Source organism: Bombina bombina, chromosome 6, assembly GCF_027579735.1.
Source record: "Bombina bombina isolate aBomBom1 chromosome 6, aBomBom1.pri, whole genome shotgun sequence".
Classification (NCBI taxonomy): Eukaryota; Metazoa; Chordata; class Amphibia; order Anura; family Bombinatoridae; genus Bombina; species Bombina bombina.
This window is the reverse complement of record NC_069504.1, coordinates 526,722,970-526,738,843: the sequence shown is the minus strand read 5'-3', so window position 1 is coordinate 526,738,843 and position 15,874 is coordinate 526,722,970. Positions and strand designations below refer to the sequence as shown.

The window sequence follows — 15,874 nt, the reverse complement described above, 5'->3', positions numbered from 1 at the left end:
AGTGTTAGTTTTTTTAAGGGGGGTTTGGGTTAGATTAGGGGTATGTGGGTGGTGGGTTGTAATGTTGGGGGGGGGGTATTGTATGTTTTTTTAAAATGCAAAAGAGCTGTTTACTTTGGGGCATGCCCCGCAAAAGGCCCTTTTAAAAGAGCTGTAAACTTTTTATTTTAGAATAGGGTAGGGCATTTTTTTATTTTGGGGGGCTTTGTTATTTTTTTAGGGGGCTTAGAGTACGTGTAATTAGTTTAAAATCCTTGTAATCTTTTTTTTATTTTTTGTAATTTAGTGTTTGTTTTTTTTTGTAATTTAGTTTAGTTTATTTAATTGTAGGTAATTGTAGGTAGTTTATTTAATTAATTTATTGATAGTATAGTGTTAGGTTTAATTGTAACTGAGGTTAGGATTTATTTTACAGGTAATTTTGTAATTATTTTAACTAGGTAGCTATTAAATAGTTATTAACTATTTAATAGCTATTGTACCTGGTTAAAATAAATACAAAGTTGCCTGTAAAATAAATATAAATCCTAAAATAGCTACAATATAATTATTTGTTATATTGTAGCTATATTAGGGTTTATTTTACAGGTAAGTATTTAGCTTTAAATAGTATTAATTTATTTAATAAGATTTATTTTATTTCGTTAGATTTAAATTATATTTAACTTAGGGGGGTGTTAGGGTTAGACTTAGCTTTAGGGGTTAATACATTTATTATAGTAGCGGTGAGCTCCGGTCGGCAGATTAGGGGTTAATACTTGAAGTTAGGTGTCAGCGATGTTAGGGAGGGCAGATTAGGGGTTAATACTATTTATTATAGGGTTTTTGAGGCGGGAGTGAGGCGGTTTAGGGGTTAATACATTAGAGCAGCGGCGAGGTCCGGTCGGCAGATTAGGGGTTAATAAGTGTAGGTAAGGTAGCGGCGACATTGGGGGCGGCAGATTAGGGGTTAATAAATATAATATAGGGGTCAGCGATGTTAGGGGCAGCAGATTAGGGGTACATAGCTATAATGTAGGTTGCGGCGGTGTCCGGAGCGGCAGATTAGGGGTTAAAAGTGTAATTAATGGGTTAGCGATAGTGGGGGCGGCAGATTAGGGGTTAATAAGTGTAAGGTTAGGGGTGTTTAGACTCGGGGTTCATGTTAGGGTGTTAGGTGCAGACTTAGGAAGTGTTTCCCCATAGGAAAAAATGGGGCTGCGTTAGGAGCTGAACGCTGCTTTTTTGCAGGTGTTAGGTTTTTTTTCAGCTCAAACTGCCCCATTGTTTCCTATGGGGGAATCGTGCACAAGCACGTTTTTGAAGCTGGCCGCGTCCGTAAGCAACGCTGGTATTTTGAGTTAAAGTGGCGGTAAATTATGCTCTACGCTCCCTTTTTGGAGCCTAACGCAGCCCTTCAGAGAACTCTAAATACCAGCGTTGTTTAAAAGCTGCGGGGGGGAAAAAACACGTGTAGCTAACGCACCCCTTCTAACGCAAAACTCTAAATCTAGGTGAATGTATTTATAGAGGCCAAAGATGAACATACTTCCAGTATTATACTAGTAAGCAATTATACTGTAAATTATGTAGCTCTTCACAGAATCATTGCATTAAACATCCTGGAATTATATTGTATCTTAATGTGAACACAGAATATTTCATGTTTCTAAGGATTTTGAATGCATGAAAAACCAGATGTAGGTCTGAAATGAAAGAAATAATGTTGTTAAAAAATGTGAAACATTTATACATCTGTTAATGCAGCTATTATTCAATACAGCAGACAAGCAATATAGTATGTTTCAGATCAATACATATATATTATATATATATATATATATATTGTCACTATAACTTCATATGAAGACTTAGTCACAGCATTCCCACATGTCTGTAGGTAACTTGAGTTCAGATGCCCTATGTGTATCCAGTTGGTTCAGGGGCAATTACCAGGTCTGTGCTAATTACTATATTTTAAGATTGTCTGTTTGCTTATCTGATGTATTCACAGACTCTTGTCTCCAACATCATATGATGTATGCTGGCTTGGTTGATTATCAGGTCGCTGTTTTCTATCCCCTGCGGAGCTGTGAGCTTCAAAGCTAAATCTTTGATTGAACAATTGTATAATTTAGCATATTGAGTGGGGAGGGGAAGAAAGGTTTAAGTTGAATCCTGATATGTAATTAGCAAGGCATCTCATGTCTGAACCTCAGATTTGCAATACACAGAATGTATCCAGCAAATGGTATTAAGCATGCTCAAACTTAATATTTGATAGATCGCATACTTACTTTATCTTATTATATAGATATGTATTACCCACTGACATTTACAGATACCCTGACAATATATGTAAAACCCAATGCATAATTTTTTTTACATAGATACAGATTAAGACCTTAAAATAATTAAAAAAAGAAAAATATATTCTTAGTTGGTCTTAGCTGAATCAAAGGATGCCAATGAACACATTTTGAGATTTTTTTTCACAATTAAAAACTACAGGTTTTTGTGGAATGAAATAATCATTTTATTTATTTTATTTATTACTTTTTTTGGTAATTTTACAATAATTTCTTATTTATGAGAATAAATAGCTAGTCGAAACTGTCATCCAATAAAGCCTCTTTTTATGCCTCCCAAAAATATATAGTTTTCATAGGTAATAATAAAAAAACTAAACAAAGGCTCTATTTCTGTGTAAACAGAGTGATAGCAAAAATGATAAAAATGATCCGGTACTTTGGGCAAGTTTTTCTCTGAAATTCTTTGTAGTGAAGGAGTTAAACGTAATAGCTAGTCATAACAACAAACATTTTCCTAGAATTTAAATTAGTTTTGTTTAACAACCACCTGATAAGTTTCCAATGAGAGCATAAGTAAGTTCATTGTCTCTGCCTTGTTTTGCCTATGTATGTATGTATTTACTTATTTCAAAAGTATTACTCTGTAAAAAAAAAATACTGTATATAGTGGAATCCATTTTCATGTGAAAATAGTAGTGTAAACCAGCAAAGATGATTTGCTTGTATTATGTTGTATTTAAACACTTTTCTGCAATTTTTCCCTCCAGCAATGTTTACTTCCAAGTGAAAGCCATCTCAAACATTGTATGGAAGTACCAGCGATATCATTTCATTATGGCATATCATGAGAAACCTGTTCTTCCTCCACCCCTAATCATTCTAAATCATTTAGCTTCACTGTTCTGTTTTGTATGTAAACGAAGAAAAAAAGACAAGACTTCGGATGGACCAAGTAAGCATTTAATGTCTACTGTAATCTGCTAAAAAAATACATTTTAACAAAAATAAGATCACACACAAATTCTGATATTAAAAACGCTATCAAAGAGCATACTGTATTATATATTATAAAATGATGTAGGGTGAGGGAGTTTAAAGGGACCTTATACTATTAAGTTGTTTCTCCCTTAATGTGTTTCCAATTACTTTTTTAACAGCTGCAGTGTATAAAATTTATGAGATTTGCTTTTTAAGGTTTATTTGTGTATATAAAAAAGATGATTTTGTGTTTTGAAGCCACAACATAATAAAATAGGTTGAGCTTGTAGGTATAATCAGATATTGTTACTTAATCACAGTGTGTATATATCTGCTTTTTTATCTTATTTCTGTCCATAAACCAATCACTGATATCTCTCTATACCCCACTGGGAGTGTAATTTCTTCTACTGGCTGTTTAACTTTCAGAATAGGTAGGGATACCATAGGCTAAACCAACTATTTAAAATGCCAATATAAGGGTAATGGAAATACTTATAAACAATTTAATACACTCCAGCAGGCAAAGTGGATCATTGGGAACAAATTAAAGGGGTGAAAAGTTTTGAGTAAACTGGCCCTTTAAGTTTAAAATTACTATACTTTTTAATTTTTTATTGGGAACTTTTAACTCTTTTGCCAATGCATTTTCTAGGTTTAGATTTTTATTGTAGAAAGTCTGTCTTATGTATCTCTCATGTTAAATAAATGTCCTTTAGTTGAATGTGATATATATTTAATAGATAGGATATTTTGGTATAGAAAATTATGTGCTGAAAATCTTGATTTGCAATTTTATCAATCTAACTGTTTGTATGTTGTTGTTTTTTATGTTTTGTAAAGAATTATTTCTAACTGAAGAAGACCAAAAGAAACTTCATGATTTTGAAGAGCAATGTGTAGAAATGTATTTCAATGAAAAAGATGACAAATTTCACCTGGGAAGCGAAGAAAGAATTCGGGTTACAGCTGAAAGGTAAATAGTAAATAATGTTTATTTGGTAAGGAAAATTTAAAATTATTCTATCATCCTTGACATGCTGTCAAAGTGCAAGGATAATAAATAATTAAAGAGACATAAAACTGCAAAAAGAAAATGCTCTGTGTTTTATTATTGTGCTGTTAAACACCTACGCCTAGATTACTAGTCTTGCTTTATGAGCTGTGCGGTGCTAACGTGCAGTTTTTTCTCACCGCTCACTTACCTGCAACGCTAGTATTACGTGTTTTTACAAACCAGGCGTAAAAAAGCAAGAAGTGAGCGTAGAGCAAAATTGAGCTCCATACCGTACTCCAATACCAGCACTGCTTAAGTCAGCGGTGAGCTGGTCGTACGTGCTTGTGAACGATTTCCCCATAGCCTTCAATGGGGAGAGCCGGCTGAGAAAAAGACTAACACCTGCAATAAAGCAGCGTAAAACTCAATAACGCAGCCCCATTGATTCCTATGAGGAAACACATTTTATGTTTACACCTAACACCCTAACATGAACCCTGAGTCTAAACACCCCTAATCTTACACTTATTAACCCCTAATCTCCCGCCCCCAATGTTGCAGCAACCTACCTACATTTATTAACCCCTAATCTGCCGCCCCAACGTCACCACCACTATATTAAATGTATTAACCCCTAAATCTAAGTATAACCCTAACACCCCCTAAATCTAATATAATTTAAATAAATCTAAATAAAATTACTATCATTAACTAAATTATTCCTATTTAAAACTAAATACTTACCTATAAAATAAACCCTAAGCTAGCTACAATATAACTAATAGTTACATTGTATCTATCTTAGGGTTTATTTTTATTTTACAGGCAAGTTTGTATTTATTTTAACTAAGTAGAATAGTTACTAACTATTTAATAACTACCTAGCTAAAATACATACAAATTTACCTGTTAAATAAAACCTAACCTATGTTACAATAACACCTAACACTACACTACAATTAAATCAATTCCCTACATTAAATACAATTAAATTAAATTAGCTAAATCACAAAAAAATCACTAAATTACAGAAAATAAAAAACAAATTACAGATCTTTAAACTAATTAAACCTAATCTAAGAGCCCTATCAAAATAAAAAAGCCCACCCAAAATAAAAAAAAACCCTAGCCTAAACTAAACTACCAATAGCCCTTAAAATGGCCTTTTGCGGGGCATTGCCCCAAAGAAAATCAGCTCTATTACCTGTAAAAAAAAATACAAAAAAAAACCCCAACAGTAAAACCCACCACCCACACAACCAACCCCCCAAATAAAAAAACCTAAGCTCCCCATTGCCCTGAAAAGGGCATTTGGATGGGCATTGCCCTTAAAAGGGCATTTAGCTCTATTGCTGCCCAAAGCCCTAACCTAAAAAAATAAACCCACCCAATACACCCTTATAAAATCCTAACACTAACCCCCGAAGATTCACTTACCGGGAGAAGTCTTCATCCAAGTGGCAAGAGGTCCTCAATGAAGCCGGCAGAAGTGGTCCTCCAGACGGGCAGAAGTCTTCATCCAGACGGCATCTTCTATCTTCATCCTTCCGATGCGGAGCGGGTCCATCTTCAAGTCATCCGGTGCGGAGCATCCTATTCAAACGACGGCTTCTTCGGAATGAATTTCTCTTTAAGTGACATCATCCAAGAGGGCGTCCCTTAGATTCCGATTGGCTGAAAGAATTCTATCAGCCATTCGGAATTAAGGTAGAAAAAGGATTGATCTGGCATTCTATTTGCTTTTCCAATCAGCGAATAGAATGCAAGCTCAATCCTATTGGCTGATTGCATCAGCCAATAGGATTGAACTTTAATCCTATTGGCTGATTGCATCAGCCAATAAAAAAATTTCTAACTTAATTCCGATTGGCTGATAGAATTCTATCAGCCAATCGGAATCTAAGGGACGCCATCTTGGATGACGTCACTTAAAGAGATATTTATTGGATGCTCCGTGCCGGATTTCTTGAAGATGGAGCTGCTCCGCGTCGGAAGGATGAAGATAGAAGATGCCGTCTGGAGGACCACTTCTGCCCGTCTGGAGGACCACATCTGCCCATCTGGAGGACCACTTCTGCCGGCTTCGTTGAGGACATCTTGCCGCTTGGATGAAGAATTCTCCCGGTAAGTTAATCTTCGGGGGTTAGTGTTAGGATTTTTTAAGCGTGTATTAAGCGTGTGTTTATTTTTTAGGTTAGGGCTTTGGTTAGCAATAGAGCTAAAAGCCCTTTTAAGGGCAATGCCTATCCAAATGCCCTTTTCAGGGCAATGGGGAGCTTAGTTTTTTTTAGATAGTATTTTATTTGGTGGGTTGGTTGTGTGGGTGGTGGGTTTTACTGTTAGGGGGGTTGTTTGTATCTTTTTTTTTTACAGGTAAAAGAGCTGATTTCTTTGGGGCAATGCCCCGCAAAAGGCCCTTTTAAGGGCTATTGGTAGTTTAGTTTAGTTTAGACTAGGTTTTTTTTTTTATTTTGGGTAGTTTTTTTTTATTTTGATAGGGCTATTAGATTAGGTGTAATTAGTTTAAAGATCTGTAATTTGTTTTTTATTTTCTGTATTTAGTGGGGGGTTTTGTGATTTAGCTAATTTAATTTAATTTATTTAATTGTATTTAATGTAGGGAATTGATTTAATTGTAGTGTACTGTTAGGTGTTATTGTAACATAGGTTAGGTTTTATTTTACAGGTAAATTTGTATTTATTTTAGCTAGGTAGTTATTAAATAGTTAATAACTATTTAGTTACTATTCTACCTAGTTAAAATAAATACAAACTTGCCTGTAAAATCAAAATAAACCCTAGCTAGCTACAATGTAACTATTAGTTATATTGTAGCTAGCTTAGGGTTTATTTTATAAATAAATATTTAGTTTTAAATAGGAATAATTTAGTTAATGATAGTAATTTTATTTAGATTTATTTAAATTATATTTAAGTTAGGGGGTGTTAGGTTTAAAGGGTTAATAAATTTATAATAGTGGCGGTGACGTTGGGGGCAGCAGATTAGGGGTTAATAACTATAATGTAGGTTGCGGCGATGTCTGGAGCGGAAGATTAGGGTTTAATAAGTATAATGTAGGTGGCGGCGATGTTAGGGGCGGAAGATTAGGGGTTAATAACATTTAACTAGTGTTTGCGAGGCGGGAGTGCAGCGGTTTAGGGGTTAATATGTCTATTCTAGTGGCGGCGATGTCTGGAGCGGCAGATTAGGGGTTAAAAATGTTATTTTAGTATTTGCGATGCGGGAAGGCCTCGGTTTAGGGGTTAATAGGTAGTTTATGAGTGTACTTTTTAGCACTTTAGTTATGAGTTTTATGCTACAGCGTTGTAGTGTAAAACTCATAACTACTGACTTTAAAATGCGTTAGGAATCTTGACGGGATAGGCTGTACCGCTCACTTTTTGGCCCCCCAGGACAAACTCGTAATACCGGCGCTATGGAAGTCCCATAGAAAAAAGGGTTTACGAACTTTACGTAAGTCGGTTTGCGGTAAGGCAAAACAAGTGTGCAGTACTCCAATACCTGCAAGACTCTTAAAACCAGCGGGCATAAAAAAGCAGCGTTGGGACCTGTTAACGCTGCTTTTTTACCTTAACGCACAACTCGTAATCTAGCCGATAGTTAGTCACCTCTGGACCAGCAATGCACAGCCAGGACCCATCTAAACACATTTAGTGAACCAGTGACACGAAACATATGTGCGTTGCCACCAATCATCATCTAGCTCCCATTAGTGCATTGCTGCTCCTGAGGCTGCCTAGGTATGCTTTTCAAAAAAGAATACAAAGAGAATTGTGAATGTAAAAATTAGCACATTGAAGTGTCTCTTAAAATTGCATGCTCTATCTGAACCATTAAAGTTTAATTTTGAATTTCATGTCCCATTTTAATGAACTATTGGTTACTTAAAGGGACAGTCTACATCAAAATTGTTATTGTTTATAAAGATAGATAATGCCTTTACTACCCATTCCCCAGCTTTGCACAACCAACTTTGTTATATTAATATACTTTATCACATTTAAACCTCTACATTTATGCCTTTTTCTAAGCCACTACAGACAGCCTCTTATCACATGGTTTGTTATTAGCTTTTCACAACAGGAGACTGCTAGTTCATGTGGGCCATATAGATAACATTGTGCTCACACCTGGGGAGTTATTTAAGAGTCAACACAGCACTAATTGGCTAAAATGCAAGTCAATAGATAATAAATAAAAAGTAATGTGATCAAGGGGTAGTCAGAAGATGCTTAGATACAAGGTAATCACAGAGGTAAAACGTATATTAATATAACCATGTTGGTTATGCAAAACTGGGCAATGGGTAATAAAGGGATTATCTTTCTTTTAAAACAATAAACCTTTAATATATATATATATATATATATATATATATATATATATATATATATATATATATATATATATATATATATATATATATATATATTTGTGTATATATATATATATATATATTTTATTAACTATATATTCTATTATTAGAATATATTATATATATTATATATTCTATTAACCCCTAATCCGCCAAACCCATACAACGCAAATAACTAATTAAATTACTAAGCCCCCTAACCTAACACTCCCTAAATTAACCCCAATTACCTTAATTAAAAAATACTGTTACAAACAATTAAAATAAAAAAGCTAACATTACTTAAAAATAAAAAAACCTACAATTAAATTAATCTAAGATTACAAAAATTAAAAAATTCTAACATTACATAAAATAATAAACCAAATTATCCAAAATAGAAAAATTAAACCTAATCCCTATGAAAATAAAAACCCCAAAAATAAAAACACTCCCTAATCTAATGCTAAACTACCAATAGCCCTTAAAAGGGCTTTTTGTAGGGCATTGCCCTAAATTAAACAGCTCTTTTGCATTTAAAATACATTTTAAGTCCCCCCTAATAGTAAAACCCACCACCCACCAAGCCCCCCAAAATAAATAAACCTAACACTAAAAAAACTAAACTATCCATTGCCCCTAAAGGGTCATTTGTATGGGCATTCAGCTCTTTTAAGAGTGCCCAATAATACCCTAATGTAAAAAAAAAATTGAGGTGTGGTGGGTTTTACTGTTAGGAGGGGGGACTTAGAATTTATTTTAAATGCAAAAGAGCTGTTTAACTTAGGGCAATGCCCTACAAAAAGCCCTTTTAAGGGCTATTGGTAGTTTAGCATAAGATTAGGGGGTGTTTTTTATTTTTTTGGGGGGCTTTGTTTCATAGGGATTAAGTTTAATTTTTTTATTTTGGATAATTTTGTTTATTATTTTCCGTAATGTTAGACTTTTATTTTTGGTAATTTTAGATTAATTTATTTTAGGTTAGGTTTATTTTTCTAAGTACTGTTAAGATTTTTTATTTTAATTATAATTTAGTATTTTATTATTTTATGTAATTTGGGGTTAATTTAGTGGGTGTTAGGGGGCTTAGTAATTAAATTAGTTATTTGCGTTGTGGGGGTTTGGTGGGTTATGGGTTAATAGGTTAATTAGGGTACTTGCATTGTGGGGTTTTAGCGGATTAGGGTTTAATAAATTTATTAGGATTATTGCGTTGTGGGGTTTGGGGGATTAGGTGTTAATAGATTTATAAGGTTTGTTGCGATGTGGTTAATGGCAGATTAGGGGTTAATAGTTTTAATAGGGACTTTGCAATGTGGGTTAATGGCGGATTAGGGGTTAATAATTGTTTTTAGGTAGTTTTTAGGTAGTTTGCGATGTTGGGGTTGGCGGATTTAGGGGTTGATACTTTTACTAGGAAGATTGCGATGTGGGTTAATGGCGGATTAGAGGCTAATAGTTTAATTAGGCATATTGTGTTGTGGGGGGTTGTCGGTTTAGGGGTTAATACTTTTATTATTAGTTCTGATGCGAGTTTGATGGCGGATATAGGTGTTTTACATGTCGGGTTTATTTTTAGGAGGCGGGTTAGACTTTTACGGGAGATTTGATATATTTATTTATTTTTTCTTAGGCGCCGGCAGTTTCTAAAGTGCCGTAAATCACTGGTGACTCCAGAAATTTGTATTTATTTCTGGACATCGCTAGTTTATCTGACTTACGGCACTTTATGAACTGCTGGCACCGTATATGTTATACCTCGCTGTGCAAGGGGAAATTACGGGCGGCGCGGGTTTCAGCAGTTGCGCTGAAACTTGCGCCACATATGTAATCTTGCCCTTGTTATCTAACACAGGGTGCTCTATAGTATTATTTTTACACTTAACTATATACAGTTTCAGACCATATCTCATGTATAATGTTTGTTTTCCTGCAATAGTAAGCTGCACATTTATTAAACGTGTCTGAATTTGCAGGGTTGAGCAGATGTGTATTCAAATTAAAGAAGTCGGAGACAGAGTCAACTACATTAAGCGATCATTACATTCTTTGGATTCACAAATTGGCCATCTACAGGATCTTTCAGCTTTGACTGTGGATACTTTAAAAACTTTAACTGCACAGAAGGCATCTGAAGCTAGCAAAGTTCACAATGAAATAACACGCGAGCTAAGCATTTCCAAGCATTTAGGACAAACTCTTGATGAGGGCCCACTGCGATCTTCTATGAGAAAAAAACAAAGTGTTGGAAATTTTTTTGGATCTTCACTTCCACAGGGAAATGCTGAAACCAACAGTAATTTTATGTTTAATATTTCTCTGCGGGATGAAAGACTTGAACAAAGCAGGAAACTGGGTGAAGATTCAGATTTAGAGAGGGAAATGTTTAATATTCCAAGGGCAAATACCTCTGAATGTGCCTTACTTTCAAACACTGACTGTCCTGCAGAATTGATAAATAAACAAGAAATCGAATCTATAACTGATAATCGTAAAAATGAAAACTCTACCGGTAGTGTACCAACCTGTGCACCACCCATGGCTACATTTTTTGTAAGCACACCCAACCAACCCAGTTTTAAAAGTCAGTTAGAAAAGCCCCTGCAGGAACAAACTGTTAAAGAGATGGAAAATATTGTAGAATATGGAGCTTTTGTTGGTAAGTTACTGTATATTAGTTGGTATTTTTTGTATTTGCAACCATAGATGAATGAAAAGTATTATTTATTATTGTTATTCAAATGCTTAGAACCAGCATTGTTTAAACTTAATATTTCAGTTGGGGTTTGTAGTCATTGGAAATCTGAAAATATGACGTATGTATATTCAGTTCTATTTTTGTCAATGGAAAATACGTTTTTTTCTACATTATGCAACAACAACAAAAATCAGCATGGGGGATTTTCAGTTAAACGTATTGATCACTATTGATCTATTAATCACTAATAATTATGTCTTATAAAAATCACTATGGTTTGATCTTAAGCAGGGTACAAGATGAAAAATGCTTTAATCGTTTAACATTAAACAATTAAGTCCCCGCTATAGGTGCTATTGACTTATAGAGCCATTCACCTAAAAAAATAACAATGCATAACTGCTTTCATTATTGAAAGTATAACATTATTGCAATATTCATTCTTTATGTATTTTTGCTGTAGAATAAGTCTGAAAATTGTGTTTGTTCAACTTTTCCCAAGAAGGCTTGAATTTAAAGGGATAGGAAACCCCAGTTCTTTCTTTCTTGATTCAGACATAGCATACGTTTTTAAAACAACTTTCCAATTTACTTCTATTATCGATTTTGTTTCACTATCTTGCAGTGGCATATTTAGGTTTTGTGCTGCCATAGGCACTCAAATTCTGCCACCCCCAAGGTTTTAGGGCTTTTTTGGCCATATTATTTTTTTCTCAGGGAGTAACATGATTTCCCCCCCCCCCCCCATGGCATTTCCAAAGTAAATGTTCTCCATGACTTGCAAAACACTTGCATACACAGGCACACACACATATATAAACAATCACACACACACATAGGCAGACACATATACACACTGTCACATGTACATTCACACACACATATAGATATACATCAGTGACGTGCGGTGAGGTCAGAGGCTGGTGAGGCACTGTCTGTGATATGCCGAGAAAAAAAAAAAATATATATATATATATGTATATATATATTTATTAGAACGGAGAGACTGGGGTATATTCAGCACTTGGAATGGTTAATTCTGGGTGGGTGGATAGAAACGGCCCATAGATATTAGTGGATACGTGAGTGAATCACTAAAAGTAAGGATGGAGTGATAAAAAGTTTAGAATATATAAATATATCTATATATATATATATATATATATATATATATATATATATATAGTGTGTATGTGTGTGTGTGTGTGTGTGTGTATATATATATATATATATATATATATATAGATGGAAAAAATCTCAAACAATATGACGCACTAGGGGTTATTATCTGTCTAAATGGGCATCCATAAAACAATCAGACACGTTTAGGAAAATGTCCACAAGGTGTATTGAATATATAGAAGTTCATAGGCTGGATAAATACAGAAATCCCACAGGTCTTCCCTTATGGTCTTGTACTTACAAGCTCCTACCTCAATCGTATCAGGTAAGGTCGAGGCAGGATTATGCGTATAAACTAATGTTGAACGATCCGTCACTGTTATCTGTCAGCATATGTATCCATGTCACGTCTGTATTTCTTCTGATGCTGGCTTCTGTTGTTTAACCCCGGTCTTGAAATTGGCAGCCTCCTTGTTTTTTTTGTTCTTTTCCCAACTAAGTTCTTTTCCCCTACTTAACGTTGGTCCGCTCTCGCAGTAGTTTGGGGGTTAAATAGGATGGAAGAAGAGAATACATGGAAAATAGTGTAATTTTGTTTATTAGGAGTGAAAGATAAAAATAGTAGATTAAGAACATTTACAATGTTTAACCTCATTGTGATGAGGTAACTGAAGTGCTTGTAGCTTATTAATGAAAGCTGTGATGTTCAGAACGAAAAGACTGCACCGGACGGTTGCGGTGCGGTCTCTGGAACTAGATATTTGGTACACTTGAAGAGTCGATTTTTCGGCAAGAAAAAGTCATGTACAGTGAGTACACGCACACATGACGCGTTTCAAAGGTATATAAAATAATCAACTAAATACAGAGGTAAGGTGGCGCAATATACAATTGCTGGTTCCCCGATTGTAGGATTCAAAGAGACAAAGAAATTATTATTATTATACACAATATAATGTGCGTTTAAAAATGGGTTACTGTGTACTTCTGTTATATATGACCCATACTCAAGAAATTATATATATAAAATAAATGAATTTATTACTATATCTGTAAGCTTACAATATTAATTGAAACAATGCATAAAAACAGATATTGCAAACAATATGAAAAACTTTGTCTAGACACCGGTGTCAATATATATTATATCTAGTTGAGACATAAAACAATTAAAAGTTACATATGCTAAAAAGATCTATAGGTTGACAATCTGTATCTATATACAGTTGCTTGACCTTATGCGCTTCTATCAGACTCTCTATATAAGTACTCTCTTATTAGATAGTTAATCTTGGATAGTGGATTGGATAATCTAAAACCAATTGCTATTACAGTGTTGGATGTTATCTGCTCACATAACAGGATATATAAATGATGGCTAATACATCTAATGATGTTAATGCATGAAATGTCTCAACTAGATATAATATATATTGACACCGGTGTCTAGACAAGGTTTTTCATATTGTTTGCAATATCTGTTTTTATGCATTGTTTCATATAATATTGTAAGCTTACAGATATAGTAATAAATTCATTTATTTTATATATAATTTCTTGAGTATGGGTCATATATAACAGAAGTACACAGTACCCCATTTTTAAACGCACATTATATTGTGTATAATAATAATAATTTCTTTGTCTCTTTGAATCCTACAATCGGGGAACCAGCAATTGTATATTGCGCCACCTTAACTCTGTATTTAGCATATTAAACATTTTTGGGATATTGTTTTAAAGGTGAGTTTGTTTCCCTTTCCGACCAGACAGTTACATTTTTTTCCATTAATTATATAAAATAATCACCTTCTTCATCAGAGGTTTACTGCTGAAAAAACTTGCACAGCGTTTATTTAAAATTTGGCGCCGGTACGCCCTTTCCAATACTTGCACTCTGATTGGCTGTGACTATTCACACCCACAGAGTTGGAAATACACCGACTGAAAAAACTCTTTTAGGTTTACACAATGAACCATACTAAAATGAGGATACTGGTCTATATCTCAAATTGCTGGACATCGATAAAAAGTGTATAACGATTATTATATATGTGTGAACACTAATTTAAGTTAAGCACAGCAGCGATAATGAATGATTAGCGGACCACAAATAGAAAAATGATATGCTGGATAAACGTGAAAAACAAAACCACTGAAATTAATTGCATAGCGCTTGTTACAAGTGCCATATAATGTTTTGGTGACAGAGCAGATGGGGACTTGGTAAATTGTATTTGGCTGTCACTTTCTTTAAAGAATGAAATAGGAACATTAAAAGAGGTAATAAAAGTTTCCTGAGGAAATGAGGTTGTAGATTTGTTGACACCTATCTCCAACCCATTGTACCCACACTACAATCACATATAAGAGATACTATGGATATTATTAAAAAAAAATTCAGATACGAAATGGGAAAAAAACTTCAATGGGTTACTATGGATGTTAGCAGTTTGTACACCTGCATCCCCCATGAACAGGGAGTTCAAGCAGTGGGTTTCTGGTTCAAGGAAAGAACCACATTACTTTTAAATAAACAAAACATTCTACTCTCATCCATTAAGTATATCCTTAAACATAATTACTTTCTTTTTGAAGAACAATATTTTCTTCAAATTAGTGGCACAGCAATGGGCACAAGCTTCGTCCTCAGTTACTCTAATTTATATATGGGCCATTGGGAAAAAGCCACAATTTGTAACAACAATCCTTTTAGACCCCATATAGTATACTGGGGGCGATTTAGCTATGATATTGTACTAATCTGGAGTGGGAGTGAAGAAATCTTATTGGATTTCATCAAATATGTTAACACTAACGATAAGAATTTACTTTTCACTCACAAGAGCAGTCACCAAAAAATTTAATTCTTAGATTTAATTTTAATTCGTGACCAAGACCATATCATAACCAGACTTTTTAAGAAAGACACTGACCGAAATGGTTATTTACATGCTAAAATCTGCCATCACCTGAACTGGATCAAAAACATCCCGTTCGGGCAATTCCAGTGGATCCGCAGAAATTGCAGTAAGATTGAGGATTTTGAAAAAGGCAGTAATGTTAACTAATCGGTTTCTTGAGAAGGGCTATCAAGAGAAAAACATTAAAGGAGCTTTTGCTAAAGCAAAATCGTGCAACAGAAAAGATTTACTAAAAGCAAAGAAAGAAAGAAATTCCAATAGGCTAAATGGAACCAATTTTGTAACAACCTATAATGATCTAATCTGGTCCTCAGATAGCATTTAGGAAAAATAAGAATCTCAAAAATTGACTTGCCCCTAGCCAACTGAGAGAAACTAGCAATAACAATTGGTTACAAACACAGAGCATTGGCTTCTACAAATGTAATAGGGCCAACTGTGTTGTGTGTGAACACCATTAAGATAAGAAACTGACCAAATTAATTAAA

General features: G+C 34.3%; 1 protein-coding gene across 1 annotated transcript in view; it reads left to right on the top strand.

Moving 5' to 3' along the window:
* TRPM7 (transient receptor potential cation channel subfamily M member 7) overlaps nt 1–15,874 on the top strand; it is a 626,812-nt gene that overhangs the window by 376,225 nt on the left and 234,713 nt on the right. Inside the window, exons 24-26 of the mRNA XM_053717440.1 lie at nt 3,059–3,243; nt 4,113–4,245; nt 10,619–11,301. Of these exons, the coding sequence (XP_053573415.1) occupies nt 3,059–3,243; nt 4,113–4,245; nt 10,619–11,301 (1,001 nt within the window). The remainder of the gene's footprint in view (nt 1–3,058; nt 3,244–4,112; nt 4,246–10,618; nt 11,302–15,874) is intronic.